At 33.2% G+C, this 23,729-nt stretch overlaps 1 protein-coding gene across 4 annotated transcripts in view; it reads left to right on the plus strand.

The window, feature by feature from the left end:
* LOC145686345 (uncharacterized) overlaps positions 1-23,729 on the plus strand; it is a 244,867-nt gene that overhangs the window by 58,339 nt on the left and 162,799 nt on the right. For all 4 annotated transcript variants that reach the window (XM_081759588.1, XM_081759589.1, XM_081759586.1 and 1 more), the window contains exon 3: positions 4,490-4,620. In XM_081759588.1, the coding sequence (XP_081615714.1) occupies positions 4,490-4,620 (131 nt within the window). The remainder of the gene's footprint in view (positions 1-4,489; positions 4,621-23,729) is intronic.

Here is a 23,729-nt window from a genome sequence, read left to right on the forward strand (position 1 = left end):
CTCTATATTCAAAATAGAGGGAGCTAGTCGACTTTATGTATTACAGGGTGTTGTGCTTTGGGGTCTTCAGTTTCACACCAACGTGTAATTATGTTCTCAAGAAATTACGATAAATACTTCTTTCTCGAGTCAAATTAAAGAAAATGAATTTCCCAAACTATCAGACTAGCAGAATATATTTGCTCGTTTAGTCGCATGCTACACTGGTTTGTCTACAGTTACAATGAATAGTGTACAACCCTTATACAGGGTGTCCAATATACAATGCAACCAGGAGTTTGGGATAGTAGAACTTTTGAACCTAAAGTGATACACGAATAATGGTTATATCAAATGGCAATGCACCCGGCACATTGCTACCATCAGAAATGAGTTACCAGCTCTACAGCGGATGCTGATAGTGTCTCCTGTTTTGATTCAAACACTGGTTCACACGTTTCACCGGGTTGGTAGTTAACTTTACGAAGATCAGAAGTGTTAATGTTCTCAATGGCACTGCGAATGTTCGTTTCCAGGTCTTGAATAGTCCGAGAATTGTTCTAGTATACGTCTTGCTTTAAATAGCCGCATAAAAATGAACAGCAGTGTTGCCGGTCGCATGTATGTAAAAATTTTATCATGATAATTTCAAAGTTTGTTTTTCATTGTTTTCAGGAATTGCATAATGTAGACAGATCCTTAACACACCTTTTGATGCACTGAAACATCAGCAGGGTTACCAAATCAGAGTATTAATTAATGAAAACTACGATTTCCGTAGTTACCCCTTACAGAGGCCTCGTCCGATTAGTTAGTGGAAATGAACAATTCTTTCCTCTGCTCCATAGTTTCCAAGCTACTCCAACTAAACAAACTGAAACTTACCGACAGAACATCCATACGTATGAGTTATAAGTAAAGTTACATGTTTTGCAAAAAAAAAAAAAAAAGTTACATTTGGCAACACTGTGTGGTTCCTAGTGTACTTCAATCGTTGCTTCCTAGTTTAAAATATAGGCATGAACAAGGCTTCATTTTGGTATAACCATTATTTGTGTATTACTTCAGGTTCAAAAGTTCTACTATCCCAAACTCCGGGTTGCATTGTATATTGTACACCCTGTATTAGTAGAAAACTATTTTGAAATATTGTTATTAGAAATTGTATTACATGAGACTTACAAAAAAAAAAAAAAAGTTTCAAAGCGTCAAGTCACTTCAGGAGCAAGCTCTTGCACAATTTTTGCACATAAGCGTACACAACTGTTCTTTCTTTTTGCACTTGCTAGCATTTTGCTAGCATCCTTTCTTGCAACTGCACCTAATCAGTTCCCTTACTGCCTTAGAAATTTCCGGTTGAGTTGACCATTTTGGTGTTGGTTCCCCATCTAACAAAATCCATCCCCAATCTTGTAGTGGTGGAGTATTAATGATGTTCATTGTGGATTGTTCCCATATGTTACCAGTTGGTAAAGTACCCTTAAAATATGCTGCTTCAAAGCATCCGCTGTTGAGGGAATGTTGAACATCGTTCTGTTGAAGGAAGTAAATAGTTGCTTTGAAGCCTCGTTTACAGTCATTAAGTCATTCGTCTGAGCATAGCAGAGCACGGTATATCGTTAAAGTAGATCAAATACATAGTCTGTGATTATAACTTGAGGGAATGACAGAAACTCAAATGCTTCCAATATTTCAGGAAATGAATTCCATCGCTTCCACATTGTTGCTTTTTCCACGGCCGGAAGAAAACGAAACACTGTCGCATCCACTAGAAGCGTGGAAACCGCGAAGTACAACTGACTTTCGTTCTCCAAGTTGTTCACCAATAACATGGACATAGAAGAATTTGGCATGTTTTCTACTACCAAACTTCTAAGAACACAAGGCTCGATCCACTAATATGATTATAAAGTCACTGAAATACGACATAGATCTCTTTTCTAAGCTGTTTGAACAGAGAATTGGATATCGACAACTTCTTTGTATTTGAAAAGCAACCATTTCCACCCTCCATTTCTCAGAATGGGATTATGAGAACTGTTGATAAAACTCAGTTGCTTAGGTGCTTTGGTACTGGAAAGCAATATATTATGAACGATACAGTATGCTCTAACACAGAAAGTGAAAATGACCAGGAGGAATCCATTATACCACATCTTTCTACCACTATGTTAAAGGATATAGCTTCTCTTAAGTTTGATGCAATTACGTACGATGGGGCAGCCCTTGTTCACATTCTTAAGCCAACAGCTACAAGTACGTTCCTTGAGTACTCCCAATGATATTTCAAGAACACACCAAACAAGACGCTAACAAGTATAATGTGCAACGAGTGGACATTATATGGGACACTTATATCTAGTATTAAATCTCATACTAGGGAATCTCGAGGTAGTCGACAGAGATTACAGGTACGGCCAAAAGGATCATTGGCAAGAAACTGGCAAAACTTCCTTAAAAATTCCGAAAATAAATCTGAACTATTTCCGTTCCTAGGAGAAGAAATAGTAACTTCGGGTCCTTTTCAGACATTGAAGTAGTATCTACTCATGGTTCCGCGAAAGTTCTCTTGAAGTTTACAACCACGAAGAAGCCGATACCCGCATCATTTTGCAAGTTCAGGATGCTGTACTTCATGTTAAACATGACATATGTATCAGAACAGTTGACATCGATGTTGTGGTTTTGGCAATATCGTACTATTTCGAGTTGAAACGTCAAGGTCTTAAACGGTTGTTCATGAAGTTTGGTAGTGGAAAACATGCCAAATTCTTCTGTGTCCATGTTATTGGTGAACAACTTGAACGAAAGTCAGTTGCATTTCGTGGTTTCCATGCTTTTAGTGGATGCGACAGTGTTCCGTTTTCTTCCGGCCGTGGAAAAAGCAACAATGTTGAAGCGATGGAATTCATTTCCTGAAATATTGGAAGCATTTGAGTTTCTGTCATTTCCTCAAGTTATAATCACAGACTATGTATTTGATCTACTTTAACGATATACCGTGCTCTGCTATGCTCAGACGAATGACTTAATGACTGTAAACGAGGCTTCAAAGCAACTATTTACTTCCTTCAACAGAACGATGTTCAACATTCCCTCAACAGCGGATGCTTTGAAGCAGCATATTTTAAGGGTACTTTACCAACTGGTAACATATGGGAACAATCCACAATGAACATCATTAATACTCCACCACTACAAGATTGGGGATGGATTTTGTTAGATGGGGAACCAACACCAAAATGGTCAACTCAACCGGAAATTTCTAAGGCAGTAAGGGAACTGATTAGGTGCAGTTGCAAGAAAGGATGCTAGCAAAATGCTAGCAAGTGCAAAAAGAAAGAACAGTTGTGTACGCTTATGTGCAAAAATTGTGCAAGAGCTTGCTCCTGAAGTGACTTGACGCTTTGAAACTTTTTTTTTTTTTTTTTTTTTGTAAGTCTCATGTAATACAATTTCTAATAACAATATTTCAAAATAGTTTTCTACTAATATAGGGGTTGTACGTACATTGTTCATTGTAACTGTAAACAAATCAGTGTAGCATGCGACTAATCGAACAAATATATTCTGCTAGTCTGATAGTTTGGGGAAATTCATTTTCTTTAATTTGACTCGAGAAAGAAGTATTTATCGTAATTTCTTGAACATAATTACACGTTGGTGTGAAACTGAAGACCCCAAAGCACAACATCCTGTAATACATAAAGTCGACTAGCTCCCTCTATTTTGAATATAGAGCAAAGATACTGACATCATTGGAAAGGTTAGATTATGTTCTATCATGTTTACTTCTACGTATATGTACAAATCTGATAGTTTCATAGTTATTTATCATTATAGCATTATTCAATAACGAGTACAACTAAAATTTACTGATAACAGTCGCTATATTTAAATATCGTGGCCGTACCAATAACATGTACTAAATTTAAATTCTTAACTCTTTCATTATCTTTAATTTGACGCAAGAAGGAGATTTCTAGGGTAGTTCTGTGAGGAGATATTATTCTTTAAGTAAAAGTCTGTGCCTTCGCGTGGACGCCATATTGATTTCCAAGATGACGGCCAAACAAGAACGAATTTCGAATGTCTCATATCTTAAAATGTTTCCCATGCCTTACTCTACAATTGTGCTAAGTTTCATAATTCTTTCACTAAATGCAGTTTTTTTATGACTAAGCCGCGCTACTACAAGGATTTCTGGTGCAGGGATATTGCAGATGGGAAACTATACTACTCGTCGAAGTGCCTTCCAACACCAAAGTCAGAGCAACGTACTTCCAGGAGAACGTCATGGATCCCGATATATGACACGCTTATCTCTATGTGTATTGAAAAAAGAAATTGATGCTTAATAATGACAATTTCAGATAGTCACCTTTGTTCAATTATATATATATATATTTGTAAACTTAAGCATGTAGGAAGTTTCAGTGTGGACTTCAATTATATGCATAGTGTTAATATGAGAGTAGTCTTTCTTATTACATTTATTATTTACTTCCAGAATACTGCAAGACTTGATGTCAGATTATAATAGAGGAACAAATGCGCAATTTATTAACCCACCAGATTGCAGCAGCAAGGAAACAAAGGATTACTATGATGTTATTACCAAGCCAATGTGGCTAAAGAAAAGTAAGTATAATAGTTTTAAAAGTTATTTCATAAGAAGTATCACTTCTTGCCTGGAAAATAGGGAAAGTTTACTAAAAATTTAATTTAACCAGGACCAAAATACTTTAATAAATACTACAAAAATATCTTAATAGACGGCATGCAGATTTAAAACCAATTTAGAAACTAAGGACTAATTTAAAAATCTATACTAAATATTTTGCGATTTTCCTTCTACATTATTGAAGAATATAAACGTACTAATACACATATTTTATAGAAGTGACCCTATTCTCCCCTTTATTCGTGAGATTGTAATAGACCGATTCCATTTCAAATCGTCCACGCAAACCACAATTGGTCCCCATCATAGTCTCAGATTTCATTTATTTTTTTTTATATGGGATCTACATGCAATATTATGAGACCCATATTTTTTCATTTTGCTGAAAAAATTTTTCCTTCGATATACAGCCTTTCAAAATGGCTGCCCTCCTCTCGGATTGCTCGAAAAACTGAAAAACATGGCAAATTAAAAGTTTTGTTGTAGAGAAACGAATGTACTTAGTAACATAATCGCAATAGCAGGAAGAGTATAAAGTTGTATGTTTCGGTGGAGGGTCAAAATTCGTCAATTGGTCCAATAGGAATCGCGCAATTCACTCGCAATGTTGCCAACTTTGGTGAATTTTTTGCTAACTTCAAACTTTTTTTTCTGTCCTCACGAGCAATATCAACCATCTACTTCTAGCATCGAAATCTACTCCATAAGGTCTCTTGAAAATGTAAAGGACTTACGTTTCTGGTTATTACATCCTACGTTATAGCATGAGAAAAAGCTGAAAATTTCATTAAGACGCCATGCTTGGACGCCATTTTCTCAAAAACCTCACCTTTTAAAAATCTGAATTTTTTACATGTATTGGAGAAGTACCTAAGTAATTAATATCCGTTAACCGTTCATGCGACTGCAGCCCCAAATATTCCCAATTGGTTATTGAAATTTCGATTTTTGTACTGAAAATGTAAATATTTCCTATGGGCATTTAGATCCTATACACAAGGGGAATTGAAAGGGAGTATGAAAATTTTGAGAGATGAATCCTGACATCAAATCCAATAGAAAAGTTCCGATAAAGATGAGTCGAATTCCGCTTCGTTTTCGAGTTACAGGGTTTCCAACTCGGGATCCAAAATCGGCTCGCGACAATGGAAAATAAAATATAAGTTTCGCGTTAAATCAGAACTATGTATTAAAGTTATGATGAAGTTCAGAAAGTTGATTTGTATCAATATGATAATTCTTACGTGCACTGCAATTCGGTTGGCAGTGTTGCCAACTTGGTAGAACTTTTATTTGTTTCCAAATCACACTACATGGTTTTTATTTGATATTTGGTATTCATTAATGATTGTAAACATTACATGAAGCACAATTTTCCCCACACTACCACAGTTTACGAAAACTTACATGTATTTCATTAAAAGGTTTATCTCGTGCTTTATTGATAGTTTGCAACATTAAGTGTGAATTTCACTTGATGTTTGCCATCATTAGTAAAACCAAAATATCGAATAAAAACTACGTCTTTGTAAGTTGTCATAGTAATAATAATAATAAAAAAGAAGAAGAAGAAAATTTATCTTTTATTATTGCAAAACCTCTCCTAACTCCGCGCATCAAGTTCGAACTTGTTCAAGAAGTTCTGCTGCAACCACGAAACAGTTTATTACGTGATTGAGTGTCGTGAACATCGTCCTAGTGTTCTCTAGAACCATGAAAATTGTCTTCACTGGTAACATAATATTGTAGTGCACTAGTTACAGTGTTTGTGTGAATAACAATGGAGAAGTCCTATTACAGTAAGGACCGTATTAAATGTGTCGATTATTTTAAAAGGCATAAGATAATTGTTTAGAGAAAGAATTCTTGACAAAAATTTTATTTTGCGGTAAAATATATGTATTGCGTACAGCGCATCTGCCAAAACGTAGTATTAGGAGAGGATGATTATTTGTGTAAAGGGTGCTTCGAATATTTACCGTGAATAACGTGAATGTGTGTGAGATATTGGTGACCATGAAAGAAGGTGTAAATATGAAATTATGCACCAGCAAGATAGAGAATTTGTTCCTCTGAATCTAGATTTGGAAACCATTAACCAGACAGTTAACATGCTAAACATGAATGTGTCGCCATTAAAATCAGTCGTTATCGGTGAAACTTAAACTACGGTGAAGGATTCACCTCTCAAAATTTTTCATACTACCGTTCAAATCGCCTTTGTGTACAGGACACAAATAATCATCCTCCCCTAATAGTACATTTTGCAGACACGCTGTACGCAATCCATATGTTTTACCGAAAGATAAAATTTTTGTCTAGAATATTGTAGTGCACAATTCTCTTATGGCTTTTAGCATAATCAATACATTTAATACGGTCCTTACTGTAATAGGAATTCTCCATTATTATTCACACAAACACTGTAATTAGTGCACTACAATATCATGTTACCAGTCAAAACAATTTTCATGGTTCCAGAGAACACTAGGACGATGTTCACGACACCGAATCACGCAAACTATCAATAACGTACGAGATAAACCTTTTTAATGAAATACATGTAAGTTTCGAAAACTGTGGTTAAGTGGGGAAAATTGTGCTTCATGTGATGTTTACAATCATTAATGAATACCAAATATCAAATAAAATCCACGTAGTGTGATTTGGAAACAAAAGTTCTACCAAGTTGGCAACACTGCCAGCCGAATTGCAACGCACGTAAAAATCATCATATTGATACAACTTTCTGAACTTTATCAAAACTTTAACACATAGTTTCTGATTTAAGGCGATATATATGTATAGAGTCCCGAGCCGATTTTGGATCCCGAGTTGGAAACCCTGTAACTCGAAAACGAAGCGGAATTCGACTCATTTTTATAGGAACTTTTCTACTGGATTTGATGTCAGGGTTCATATCTGAAAATTTTCATACCCCTTTCAATTCGCCTTGTGTATAGGATCTAAATGCCCATAATGGTTCCATATAAATTTTTTTAGGACCCGATGATAGTCTCGTAGCTAGATCATAAAATTCTTCAACGGATACTAGTAAAATATTGTAATTAACTGACTTCATTGTGTTCATGTTTACACATAACCTCAACATAACGATCTTGATTATTATCCTTTAGTTTTAAAGAGTATCCTTTCTTGCAAGTTCATATAAATTGTATCAAGATTTGTTAACAATCCGTGGAGCTAGACCATGAAACTTCTCAATAGTTGGTAGTTAATACTGTGTGTATGTTGACGTTTAATTCCGTAACGAGTAGGCCGATGTTAAAAAAAAAAGTATATTTGTTCACGCATGTTTCGTAGGCCGATCAGTTTAGATATCTAAATAAACTACTGCGGTAACGAAAAACTGGAAAATTTAAATGAAAACAAATGTAACCAACTCCAAGAATGAAATAAAAGCAGAAAATAAAAACTTGAAAAAAATATTAACCAACATCAACAGAAGCACTACATACTACAAATAAATAAAGTAAAATGACTAAAAAGCAGAAAATAAAGCGCTTAAATACAGAAAATAAATGATTAGCATTATCAATAAAAATTTTTGAAGTGTATACCAAGCCAAACCAATTGATACTCCATAAAATTATCATCCAAACTAATTTTATAGTAGGCATTAATTTGTTTGACTCGGCATACGCTTCAAAACTTGTTTTATAAATAATGATAATGATTTTCTGCTTTTAAGCACCTTATTATTTTCTGCTTTTCAACGCTTTTATTATTTTAAAGTGTTCAGTGCTTTTGTTCAAGTCTGTTAATATATTTCAGTTTTTTTTAAACAAAAATATCCAAATACTCACAAAGAACACTTGTGATAAGATAGGTAAAGATAGGTAAAGAAGAAAAAACAAATGCACATGAATAATCCATGTCAAGAACGTGGCTGTTGAGTTTCAGGGTAAAGGAATGAGCTATTGATTCCTTTATATATAAAACTCTAAATATGTAATATATATTAATATATGTATGCTTTAGAAAATTCTAACATGCACAAGCCATAAATCCAACTAGGGTCTTCGTAGGCATCTACTGACAAAATCAGTTTCGTCTACGACCCTCCAAGAGCTGAATATAATAATAATATTTCTCTAAGGGATTGAATAACTTCCTTACACGTAAGTATTCATTGCGTAGATACCAAATTATACTGTCGTTTATGTAGGGTGGACATAAACTTCTTGTTTGTTACTGTCGACAGTGCACAGCTGGTCATCTTCTTCCTTTCTTCTTTCTCCTTTACCGAATCGTCGTCAGTTGCTTCTCGTGTTACTCTATCAGTGACGTCGCCAAACTGCTATTCATCAACATCTTTTTTTAAAACTTCTAACCCCTTTTCCTCGTCTCTGGAGTTGGTATACATAGCTTCATTGGTGAAATGTGAGAGAATATCTTTGTTTCTGCACAATCCACAGTTAACTGGGGAACACAGAGATTAATATAAATAGTAAAAGTGCATCACTAATAATAAGGCACAATAAGACCGATTCCGCCTTCGACACACATGCACATATATATTCAGAGTGAACCATTTATCTTGATATAATATTCTAACTTCTAAACTAATAGACAAAAAGCGCTGAAACTTCTGTACCATGCAAACATCGACAGGAGTAGAATACAAAGGTCACTTTTAGCGCACCCTCCCTTCCACCCTGACTGCCTATAACTTCTGGACCCGCCACTAGCCTATATTTAGCGCAGTACTTTCAGTTAAGTTATACAGGATCCATAGTACTTTATAGTTACATTCCATAAAGTATACTTATATATCCACAACTACAGCTAACTTATATCTAAACCTACAACTAACTTATGCCTAATTTATATCTACGAACTATATCTATAACTCTTCTGTCTTATTATGACCTCATGGTAGGGTATTTATCCCATCACTTAAAACACATCTCTTATCATCTACACAACTTAAAGTTAACTTATTTACTTCTATACTATATATATCATGTCTATAACTTCTAATCAGATTCATCTTCTTATAGTAGTCCCTTTGCTTGAACAGTCTTTATACTCATCAAATGTGAGTTCTTTGTATACAACACTCTTTTTTACACCTTTGGCTTTCTTACAACACTTTTCTTTATTGAACTTACCTTTGAAGTCTCTGTCTGTTAGATCAATTTGGGATTGTTTTTATTGAGTAGATCTTAGATCTTAAACCTACAAGCTTCTCTATAATGGTACCTTTAACCTCATCCTCCATCTTACCAAGTATTTTCTTATTGATTTGAGGTATCTTGTATCTGTTATCCTTAGTGTAATCACTTGTGTCGAAGTAATCAATATAGTTTCTCATGTCGTCGTACACATCTTCTGTGTGAATATGGTATATATGGCTATCGGTATCTGTATACTATACTTCTGTTTTGTCTTGGTATTTTGGCTTCATCACATTATAATGGAAGTCGTACATTAAATACTTTAATAGATCTCAGATACTCATTCCAACATATATTAGTTTATTGAAAGTCAATTTGGTTTTATTCACTATGATTGCACATAGATTCTCTGTATAAATAATTGTATCTTTAAAATTCGGTTTGGCAATTAGTTTTTCTACTCTTGCTGGGTCACATTCTATTTTTATAGGTTTACATCTCTTCCTAATATTTTCCATTGCCTTCCCAAATACTGAGTTGTTCATGAGCTTGTAGAAGTCTTTCTCAAAATCATTTGTTGCTCTAGTTCTCATCTGTGTGTTTAAATCGATATAATTCTTTAACCAATTTAACTGTTCGAACTCGGTATTTTCGTAAGCTTCAATCCAAGTGATAAATATTGTTTTAAGTTTCGATAGTGAATTACATATTTTTCCTTATCGTACAAAGTTGTTAACAGTTTTGATTGTTTTGAACCAGGTGGACACATGTTTTCTGGAGCTAATGGATAGTCTTTGTGATAGTCATGTATTTCTTTTGGATATTCAGGATCTACTTCTAATATATAACCAGTATCGGAATCATCTTGTATCTTTGTGAAGTCTATTTCTGTTATCTCGTCTTCACTTAACCATCTAAATCCCTTATACAGTAAATATTGATTCAAAGTCCAGCCATAGAGGTTATTGGCATCTAGGTACATAATGTAAGACTCTTCTTTATTTTCATCGTAATTTTTCATATACTTATTGTTTGCTTTTACGTATCTTCTCGAGCATTGACTAATACCACCTCTTACACCTTTCTCTTATCATCAAGACTATATTGTAATCTGTTAGTAACTCTAGTTTTATATCTGTTATCTTTAACATTGTATCCCAAGCTAAACCTGGTGCCGTCATATACCATGCTGGATCAAGACCATAAGCTTTAAGAGATGTCTCTCTAAAGTTCTCAAACACATCTGCTAATAACAATACATCAGTTTTTAGATGTAGGTAGTTTTTAGATGTAGGTATTCCCCGAGATTATTAACTCTAAATTTGTTTCCCATACTTTCTTTGCATGCTCATAATCTTCATCACTTATATGTGTGTTTATAAGCTTGTTAAAGAATGCTTCCTTTGGTGGTAATTGTCTCTGTCTAAACTTATCCCAGTCACTAAGATAATCATACGGGTAAACAACTTTTCTTATTACAAGTTTGAATTCCTTTCCGTCAGGATAGAAGTGTTGTGTGTGAGTCATTTGTTCTTTCGTTAGGTTGGATGATAATTTGTCTAAACTACATGCCATAAATCTAAATGAACTATAAATTTTAATTTGATAGTTCCAACCTTTTTACTGAATGATATATATATTTCGTTATTAGGTATTAATTCTATTTGCTCTTTATTACATCTTAGTTATTTTATAAACAAGTGGGAGTCATATCCTGATAAGTTACGTATAATCACTGGTACAAACTTAGGTACTCTAACTTTTAGATTACAATTGTTACATAATGCAGCAACAAACTCTCCTGTTATATGATCGTGATGTTTAACTTCATATTTCTCTGGAGTATATTCTACTTTACAGTAAGTGCAGGATTTAGATTTGTCGAACTCTTCTATCTGTTCACGTGTTAAAGGTATTTCATTATTTTGCCTATATACGTTTGATATTTGTTTGGCTTCTTTCTTTAACATTCTTATGAACTTCTTCGTTGCATCTTTACCTCTATACACAACAGGATCTGTTTTACTTCCATCACTTTTTACAATATAGTAACAGAACCCAGATGTCTTATGTTGTTGATATTTTTTGGTGTATGATTCGTCTTCTGGATAACATTCTTCACATCCCGTAATCTTATGCAGTAGGCATTCGAAATCAGCGTAAATCACAAATGGCATCTTCATCGTATATTGGTAGTTCTGAAATTCAACGTATATCTCTTCCGGTGGCTTTTCTATTTTAACAGCTTTGTGAGTAGAACAGTCTTTTTCATGTTTATCTAATGCATCTTGTGAATAGAAGTATAACAAGCATCTATCACTTAAGTATTTTCGAGCTCTCCATTTAGTTATTTGGCTACTAACTAATCTACTCAAGTCTTTAATCCAACAATAGTGTGTTTTAGTATCTTCTTTTACATATAATAGATTCACATGGGTGTCTCTCTTGTTTTTAGTATGATATAAAACGTACACCATATATTTTTCGTTAAGCAATTGAATATAAGAAACATTTTCATCTTTGTTCTTTACAGTAATAACAGCTTTTTTCCTTTTAATTTCATTTGGTAGTTCTATGTGTGATGATCCTCTATACGGTGCGTATTTATTGAAAGCTAACTAGGTAGTTTATATTCATGAGAGCCCATCCAGAATCTCTAGCTTGGAACTTATCCATTCTTGTTCTTAATATTTCTTTAGAATCAGTTATAAACTCTTTTAGATTGGTTGATTGGAATATGTCTTTGTTAGTAGTGTTGAAGTAAAAGTTTTGAATTTCTTTACCTTTCTTATATTGACACTATCAAGAGATTAGCTTTCAACGAGCTATGTTTCTCTAAGCTGATGTTTAGTCTATTTATTAAAGCCTTTGATGTTCAAGTAACATGTTCTAGGGGATCATATTCTTTATAATCTGTTTTGAATCTCCATGTCCCTAATCTTGATTCAAATGGTGAGTCTTGGAGCTTTACACCAATTGATAGTGATTAAGGTTTCACTCTTGGTTCTTCAGTTACTTCTTCAAATGGGAATAGTGCTAAAGCTTTCTTTCTATCTAGTATTTTAGGTTCGGCTGTTTAATTACCTCTTCTTCAAATGGAAACAGCGTTAAATCTTTCTTTCTATCTAGTATTTTAGGTTTCAGTTCTCCAAAGATGTCTTCCTCAAATGGGAATACCTTCTGTCTTAGGCTTTCTCTGAATGTTTTAAGATCATCTTTCTCTAGTAAGTAAATAAGTTGAGTTTTCCGCAGTTGGGAGTAACCTCTAAGACCCCTTTCTCTGCAGAGCTGCTTCAACTGAAACAGTGCGTCCATTATAATTCATCGTATTTCTTAGAATAATTAAATTTTTCTCAAACTTCATTTTTGTGATCCCTCCTTGCCGTCTGTCCTCGACTGCTTATTCAGTATATTCGCAGCTAACCTCTATATCTAGGGGTCTTCCCTCTATCCGCAACCTGAGGACGTCCTATGCTGTGGTGACAGGAACCCACATTACATCATAAAAGTTGACACACTGTCATTCAGTTGAACTAACTCTAATAATATTTGATAAGTGACATACTGTTATTGAGTTAAACTAGCTCTAACAATACTTAATCTAGTTTCTAGGTTTTAATTCGAAGACAAGTATATTTTTTGTAAATCCATTACTAAACTTCTTTAAGCCTTCATACTGCATAAATATTCTCATCTTCTTCAAATCACTCTGTACCCTCTGTGTCTTCGTTTTATCTATATGGTAATATAGTTTTAAGGGTATCATCTAAATGTACTAATACCTTTGAACCATTCCTCGTTTGGATAAGATTCCAAGCTGTAATTTCATAGAACTTAGACTTATCTAGGTCTGCAAGTTTAACATGTTGCAGCTCTTTGTGTTTAGATTTTTCAGTTAGGTAATAGGTCGACATGTTTTAACTGGATACTACACCTCATAAGATTTATTTTTCACAATTTCATTTTTTTCATATTCTTCTAGTTCTTCGTCTAAGTCTTCGTCTCTTTCTCCTTCGTCCATTTGTATTTGTATTCTGATTCTATACTGACTCACTTTCACTTTCACTCTCATCTTCTTCCATTTCTATGATGTTACACATTGCCGTAAAAGTTTTAACTGCATCATAAAACTCTATATCATTATAAAGAATATCACTATGTTCAATGATTTCAGGATACATTCTAAGACTACTTCTGCATAGGGGACAGTTAAATTTGAACACAACCACTTTCTCAAACATCTCTTACAAAAGATATGATTGCATATGGTTTCAACTTTGTAAATACAGTATTATTCCGAACACAAATAGAACAAGTGATGTCATCAGCTAGCTCTATCTCATCATAAAATCCATTGATAAGTTTAAACTTAAAATCAGAAGTGAGTTTTTAATATCTTACAATCTCGCACCAACAGACTTGATCCCAAAACTTTAGAATGAAATCTTCAGATAGCACTTGATCACGTGATATGATAATGAACTGTTCACTCAACTTACGTTTAACTGCCAAGATGCTCCACAATCACTGTCTTTAAATTCATCACAAGATTCTCTAATGAAATCTTCTGATAATTTCTGGAAAACCATCAACTGTGCCCAAAGATCATCATTAAACTTACACTCAAATTCTCTTAATTTTTGTTCACTTGCAATGTAACGCCAATGTACGTTGTCCTTAAATTATCTTATAAAGTCTTCTGATAACTTTTCAGATTTGCTTACACTATTCCAATTCACCTTCTTAACATGCAAAAGGCTAGTGATATATTGTCTCAAATCTTCATTTCCATACATTTTGATCAACTTATGCAATGGAACTTTCTCAAACAGCTTATTTACCACAGATTGTAGCTTTTGTTTTGTTCACTGAGCTGTTGTGATTTATATTCTAAGCATATTACTTTTTCTATCAGCTCATCTTTTCTTAAACATTTTAATTGTGATGTAGTTTTCATGGTTTTCGAAAAAGCTTGTATACTTTTAAAAAATAATTTTTTATAGAGCTTTACAAAAATGAAGTTACCCATATTTAAATACAGAAAATCGTAATCGAACATGTCACTTGCTAAACAAGTATTATCTCTTACACCTGTATTCAATCGTGTGTGTTATTACTTAGATGATGACGATGATGATCTTTTAATGAATGTGGAGTATGATACAGATGATATTTATTGTAAACCAGATGAATGTAATAATCTAGATGATGATGATGATGATGAAAGAGTTAATCCTGATTTGATTAATTTTTGTGTTGCTATTGGTGTGTTAGATCATTTATTTAAAAAGGCTGTTAAGGAAGATAACGAACGGCTTATACAAAATATTATTCAGAAGTATATTATAAACTTGTTAGATGAAACATTAGATACACTTGCAAATATGCAATGGTTTTACATGCGTTTTAGTGAAAATGTTACAGAAGATTTCATACGTAAATACAAGGATAAGATCAATTGGGAAGACTTAACATATAATGACTTATCTGAAGATTTCATAAGAGAGTTTGCAGATAGTTAACTGGTTGACTATAACATGTAATGACTTATCAGAGGATTTCATAAGAGAGTTTGCTGATAAAGTTAATTGGTATGATATATCATGGTTTCAAGCTTTATTTGAGAACTTTATGAGAGATTATGCTGATAGAGTATGTTGGATAGGAATTTCATCGAGACAACATTTATCGAAAGCTTTTGTTTTAGAATTTAAAGATAAGATTCCTAACGGGTTTCTATTTCTGTATAGCTACTCTTTTGATTAGAGTGTACCTGATGATTCGAAACCTCTAAAACCTCTTTCGCTTTCATTATCAAATTCTGTAACTACTTCGATTGGTAATGATTCATGTTTTATTAAAACTAACTGGGCAGTCCTTTGAACTCTTTGAAGAACAGTTTCACCATAAGGAAGAAAGTTAAAATATCTAAGTATCGCGTTAACTCCAAATAGTTCACAGATAGGCCATATTATCGATGTTCTTAATTACTACCATAACTTCTCCGTGATATCCACTGTCTATAACACCCGCACATAAATCTATATCTTCTTTTAAACTCAAACTTGATCTAGAAAAGATTTCCCCAAAGTATCCTTTTGGTATGTCTATCTTAACTCCAGTTTTAAGTAGATGAGTATGTCCAGGTTTTATTCTCATAGTCTCGGAAGAACTGAGATCATAGCCAGCAGAATCTTTTACCATAACTCTAGGAACAACACTATATTCATTTAGACAAACAACTTTGAGAGACATAATGTGATACTCACTTTTGTGAGAGTTCATAAAAGATTTCATTTTTATTATGGCTATGGAAGGAAATTTTAGCTGACTACTTTTAGAGTTAGCTAATTTCCAACTAAACACATAATAACCAATCATACAAATAGCCAATTTCTTTAACTAGGTCTTCTTCTGATAGTGGTGTCCTAAATTCTTTACCTTTACGGATATCTAGTTCTTGTTGCATTAGATTAAACAGCTTAACACTGTTACGGTCTCTAAACTTTTCGTAAATAATCTCAAGGTTTGGATATTTCTCATACGCTTCATTAAGAGGTTTGCATAAACTCCTCTTCTGACATCTGATAGCATAATAAGGGAAAGGATCATCTAGTTTATTCTTGTATATGATTAGACAGTTATCTTTTAAACTGTCATTAGTATATGATGCTGCTACTTCTTTTAAAGTATTGTTTTGAATCTTTGTTTTCCATTGATTGTTCGATTTCTTCTACTTTTGATTCTAATTTTTCGATGTTCTCTTGACATTGCTTAAAGTCTTGAGTGAAATAATCTTCAATAATATCGTAATACTTATCATGGAAGTCTTGAGATATCCATAAAGCAATAGAGAGAAATATTTTCGTGTATACATATGTCCCGGAAACTAATAGGTCTTTCTCGTTTGTACCTTTTGGCTTTATATAATATAACTAATTTAGCTGGCCGAAATTCCGATTAGCCAACTTTTCATCACAATACTCTAATAACTCCTGTGATTATTTTCTAACCAGTGTTTAAATCTCTTACCACTATCTTGACAACTTAGTAGCGTTGAGGTATCCTGTCTCCTTATCTATGATCAACTTGAAATCACCAAACAAACCATACCAATAGTTACCTTTAATCTGTTCGTAACAGATATCATTTAAACTGTGAGTTATCCATAGTACTCATAATATTTTTCATGAAGAAAATAGTTTATTTCATTTTTATGGGTCAGAGATCATATTGGTAGACTCCTCTTCCTGCTATAATTGTTTGCTCCTCCTTTTATTTTGTATATAGAGCGGTCCCTGGAATTCCGGCCATCGGTTTTATTATGTATATAGAGCAGTCCCTGGAATTCCGGGATAATTTTTTTCATTATAAACTCTCCCATCCGGCCATTAGAGCGGTGGACGAAATTCCGGCCATCGGATGTTTTACCATAGTATTCTAACAACTCCTTTGATTCTTTATTCTCTTGCACAACTTAGTAGCCCCACCTGTTACCTTTTTAATAACTTCGTCGGCTGGAATTCCAACTGTGGAAATATATGCTACCCTAGGAACCTTTTATGAGTAATAATCATAAAAAGACAAAACATACTAAACTTAAACTACAACATTATCTCTATCTATCCAACTATTATGGGAATAATCAAACCGTAGCCATTTCACATATAATTTATTACCTTTCTTACGTAATATTTCTTCAACAAGGTACTCATCTTTGTACTTAGTTCTTAATAATTCTTGCACCTAGAACCTTCCTTGTACATCTTCGTTATCCAAATCTTTTATTCTGTATGTTAGTGGATTAGATGGAATAACCTCTGTAATAATATATACTTCTGTTGACCAGTTAGGTATATGCTTTCTGGTTAGATTCACTTATACAAACGTAATCATTAATTTTATATTTAGGTTTAACACGCTTATGTTCTTTCTTATATACTTACTCTAATATTATATGCTCATTCCTTTTTTTTAACTTCTACAGGCTGTATACTAATTGTACTATGTACTTTATTATTATACTCGCTAACTAATGGTAATGTCTCTGTCCATTTATAATTTCCGTGCGCAGTAAACTTCTTCCACATGTTTTGTTTAAGAGTTCTGTTGAAGCATTCTATGATGGAAGCCTTTTTACTACTGTAAGTTGAGTAATGATTGATATTATATTCCTTCATCAACTCTCTAAAGTCTTTGTTATAAAATTCTTCACATTGATCAGTTTGTGAGTTACTAGGTTTTTTAGTTTTTAATACTGATTCGAACGCTTCTGTAACATTCTTAGCGCTCTTATCTTTAACAGGAGCAGCAAACGCATATTTCGAGAACACATCAATAATCGTTAATAAATACTTAGAGCCTTTGTTTAATTTGGAAAAACCTTTTAATACTCCACTATCCATTTCTACAAGGTCAGCTTGCCAAATATCATCTATACCTTTTATATCAACACTTAGCCTAGGATAGTTTTTCTTGCAGGTTTGTGAATTTCTTCTATAATGTCTTCTCTAACACCTTCACCTTCTTGTAGTCAATCTTTCTTTTTAATGAATTGAGATTTAGTAACAGCACATACAGAATAAACACCTTTTTTAATATATCTTCCATTTTTAGTTCGCTCTATTCTAATGGTATATTTCTTTGTACAATCCGCGGCAAAAAAGTTTATTGTGAAACTACGCCTAACAGCACAAGGAATGAACATAACGTCTAAGTGGAACGAATCACGCCAGGATAAACCTCGGTCTCCTCCCGTGCACACTTATTTTGGAGCAAAAGACTTCGTCATTTCACAATAAACTTATATGCTCATGTTGCAGGTTTTTTTGCCGCGGATTGTACCTGTTGACTTCTTACACTTAAGAAGGATAAAAAATAATCCTATTTATTATAGAGAAAAAAATATGGAAGTTCTCTTTCTATGTTCATAATAACAAATAACAATTGTCCTTCGAAAGCTTAATTTTTATCTGCTTAAAATGTAATTACATCATCCTTTTTAATGTCTAAAGGAAAAGTTTAAACTAGAGTACTCATTAAAAATATATTTAGAAAGTATTTATCCAGACTTAATTCCATATGCATTATTTTTCAATTATAAAGAAACTTATAACCATTAAATAGATTATATATTCTAAAGATTGGATCTTTAACATTTTTAGTTTTCAATCAACATAACAAAGGTATAGTGTCTTTCTTCATAACGAGCATATATGCTTCTTTGTTTGATGTTTGAAAATCTTTTGTAACAAATTTATCTAACGCTAAGGTGACGTAATGTTACAGCATTATCATCTCGAATTTCATCACGTAAATAACTCATTCGTCTATCTGCGAAGAGTATATATCTATGTTCTATCTGAATAGCTAATCTTATTTATTGATTTTATATCTACTTCAACTTTAAGTATGTGTGTTGTAATGTTTTTAATACATCTTCAAACTTCTTTCTATTACTTTCTAATTGATTATTTATTGGCTAAAGTTGTCCCAAAGTTACTACATCTTGTTGATTAACTGCATTAGCTACATTAACAAGTCTTTTGTTTTTAAAGTCAACCCATGTTGTAGTATTATTTGATGTAAAATCTTGAAATAGATCACTAAGGTTTCTAAGCTTTTCTTTCATACTTAAATTGTTCAATAGTTCTATCTGCTCTTCACTGATGTTAATAAGTCTGACTTTTAGTATTACCAAAGATATCCATATTTATTATATATAAAATTTCAGATTAACAGCAAGAAAAACAGGGATACGAGTGCCAACAAAATCAATTAAATCATCATTCTCATCTCGAATTGAAACTTTGATGCTGTTAAATTTATTGTGGTGTATTGGGAAAAATATCTTTTCTTTGGGCTCATATATGATTGGTTCTCTAAACTCTGCATTTGTTCTAAATGTTGCGATTAAATCTGTTTCGTTGTGTGTTATGTTGCTGTCTTTTAAAATCATACCTTCTGCTAAATCACAATGAATGTTTGTAGTATCAAATGGATGAAACTTTGGTGGCTTATCTCCAACATGTTCTGTTTCCAGAGTTAAATTCTTCTCAATAAAACCTAGTACAGTATTAATAGTATCTAAGATTATGTAAAAAGTTTCGCTGAATATTTTAACTCTATTTTTCTTTCTGTCTTCTTCCCGGCGGGAGCTCATGTGGTTCGGATTCCACGTTAATCAGTAGGTCCACGTCTCATATAGCCTCGCTGCTGAAAGGGACGCTAAACTAAAATCAACTCAACTCAACTCTTTCTGTCTTCGGTAAATTTAACTCTATCTGCTAATTACCGATTGGGACATACTTAATGGATCTCATATATTCTTCTAATACTTTTAAATTATATTGACCAGGTGGAACTGTGATTTGCTTATCATAAGGCATATATATAATTGTTTTCAATTCGAAGATCCAGGTTCAGAAGCCATCTACAAAGTATTAATTTATTATTTTTTTCAGTAATATTAGGAGTTAAGTATGTTGGGTAAAATCCTGCAAGAGCTATATGTAAGTTTTCAAATGGATAGTGTAGGGATATACTTAGTACAGATGAGTAACCATTTAAATTAAATACTTTCATTTATTATACAGAGGGTTGATTAATTCGTGTGTCAATTTCATTTGTTCACTGTGCAAAAGTGGTATGAGGTAAAGCCGTGCAATTTGGTGTAACTTTAGACGAAGGAAATAAATTTTGTTTCGCCATAGAAGCATGTCACTTGTACTAAAGATTGAAGAGATATAGGGTTAAAGGTCAAATTTCGATTTTTTCTTTATGGGATTGCAATGGTAAATTCTGAAAGAGCCTGAAAAAACGTAAATGGAAGTTATAACAAAGAAAAAGCTGTATGGTATGATTCTATGTCGCAAGCCAACCAAATATGCGTCAATTAAGTGTCATGGTCAGAGGTCACTGTCAGATCAAGGTCACCTTGAGAACTCATTTGACATGATGAGGTACGAACATTGCGTTGTTTTCAAATGGGTTCTCAAGATGACCTGTGACCTTGATTTGACCGTGACCTCTGACCTTGACACTTGATTGACGCATATTTGGTCGGCTTGCGACATAGAATCATACCATACAGCTTTGTCTTTGTTATCACTTCGATTTACGTTTTTTCAGGCTCTTTCAGAATTTACCATTGCAGTCCCATAAGGAAAAAATCGAAATTTGACCTTTAACCCTATATCTCTTCAATCTTTAGTACAAGTGACATGCTTCTATGACGAAACAAAACTCATGTCCTTCGTCTGAAGTTTAACCAAATTACACGGCTTTACCTCATACCACTTTTGCACAGTGAACAAATGAAATTGACACATGAATTAATCAACCCACTGTATAATAAAAATAAAATGGATATTTGGGATATTAAAGTAAGGTTAACAGAACAAACAACGAAGAGAAAGTGGAATGGTGTATTACTTCCTGATGATATATAAGATGTTTAATAGTGGGGTCTAGTGGGTGTGGTAAGACGACGTTAATGATTGATAATTTTTTGTTGGCACCTAACTGGTTAAAATATGCGAATGTTTATATCTATTCTAAAAGTCTGAATCAACCTAAATACACACAACTAATACAACTTTTTCGAGATATAGAATCTGATATTAAAGATACAATAGCAATAAAAGAAAACAACGAAGAGATTATTCCACTAGATGAGTGTGAGGATGGTTCTTTGGTAGTGTTTGATGATTTCATTTTAGAAGAGCAAAACCATGTAAGAGAATATTTTACTCGAGGTCGTCATAAGGGTTTAAACTGTTTCTATCTCAGACAAACATATTCCAAAGTACCAAAACAATTAATTAGAGATAACTTAAACTTTCTTTGTATCTTTAGACAGGACAATGTAAATCTAAAACACATATATGATGAATTTGTTGGATGTAATATGTCTTTCGAAAAATTACAATCTTTATGCAATAAGTGTAGGGGAGAAGAGCATGGTTTCTTAACAATAGATATGACTAGAAAAGTGAATAATGGTAAATATAGAAATAAAATTAGAGTTTTAAAAGTGTAAGTTGAACGTAGCTGAACGTGAATGAACGTGTATGTTGTTTTGTGTTACGTTGCGTTATGTTTATTTTTTTTATATGTAATAAATGGATGTTAGTAAAGCTAAGAAATGTATAAAGTTAAGAGAAGAACTTAAAAGATTTAAGGAAATCACACAGGCTAATCGAAGTAAATATGAGAAAAAGAACGAGATCAGCCTATTATCGATGCAATTAAGGATTTAGGACAAGATATATCAAAGGTAGCAGAGGAAAATAAAGATCTAATCCAAGAGTTAGTTCCTGTTGTACATAAAAGTGCAAGAAAAGATTCAAGCTTATTAGTGACACCTCCTATGTATGACAGTTCAATAACTGAAAGTGATACACATATAACAGAAGAAATAAAACAAATGAAAAAGCAATTTTTTTTAGTTTTACGTCCCACGGTTATGCCGGTTAGGCTAAAGGAGACGGTGATGATGAGTAATGAATGAAATGGTGGAATGAAGAGTGGGAGAACCCCGAGAAAACCCACGCACACGGTGTTTGTCCACCACAAAGTTCACTTGGCGGGAGCAGGGTTTGAACCCGAGACCTCTAGCACCAGAGGTGAATGCTCTACCACTGAGCCACCGCGGCCCCAATGAAAAAGCAAATTAAGTATAAAGTAGGAGGAGTAGAGTCTTTAGCAACTACTCATTTTGGTCCTACTGCTTAAAGATATTATGCAACTAGAGTTGGCAAAAGTTTTGAAATACAACCATATGATAAAGATGGGAAAATCATACATATGACAGGGGATACAGAAGTTAAATTTCATGGTGACAATTTAGTCATTAATAATCGACATTACACAGGAACAGGTTTATGGGAACTAGTAACAAAACAATCCAACAAATTATAATGATGATGATCTAAAAAAAATGTACACAAATAGTCATCGATTCTAATGTTGCATTTCATAATGGTCCAAATAACAAGAAAACAAACATCTAGTAAAAGGTAAATATAAAGAAATTATCAAACCTATTTCGGATAAATATATAAAACCAACTTTTGCTCCAACACCAACAACAAAGAAAACAGGAGACGGAAGCAAGACACATAACGAATACCCAAAGAGTACATATCTATGGATGATGTGGGAAAACCAATTGATCGATTGATTGTTATCGATGGAGAAGAAAAAGCTGGAAATAATAACTTTTATGATGAGAAAGTGGGTATTATATATATGATTAATTTTAAACTCTCACAATTTATTTCTAATGATCCAAAAGATATAGGTTCTTTGATAAAGATATTGAATACGTTGCTATCAAAATTTTGGAATGGTGGGAAGTATGAAAAAGGATTACTAAATGATTTGATTGATAAACTCCCATTTGAGTTACATATTCCAACATATAGTTACTGCGGCCCGGGGACCAAGCTACAAGAAAGATTAGAAAGAGGAGATAAGGGTATTAACCCATTAGATGAAGCTTGTAGAGAGCATGATATCTACTACAGAGATAATAGAGATACAGTTTCTAGTAGGGTGGATCGATTTAAATTAGTCTAATTTAAATCACGATTTAAATCGAGATTTAAATCACTTGATTTTTTAATAAAAATCGTTGATTTAAATCAAATTCCGAAATAATTTAAAGTGAAAATAAGTAAAATCCAGCCCCTGGTGTGTTATTTCAATTATGGTAGATAATCATAATACAATAAGATGCAAATGTATGTGCAGTACAGTATGAAAACGAGTGTTTCATGCATAGGGTGATTAGGGAAAATCCCGTTTTGAACGGGTAATGGAGGAATTCTGCTTTCTTATCTTCGTAACATAATGTTTTTAAATCGTTAACTATTCCAACGAGAAAATCACTATGGATATTTAAGACGAAAATTCTTTTGTGT

This window comes from Thermobia domestica, chromosome 5 (assembly GCF_964235325.1).
Source record: "Thermobia domestica chromosome 5, izTheDome1.hap1.1, whole genome shotgun sequence".
Classification (NCBI taxonomy): Eukaryota; Metazoa; Arthropoda; class Insecta; order Zygentoma; family Lepismatidae; genus Thermobia; species Thermobia domestica.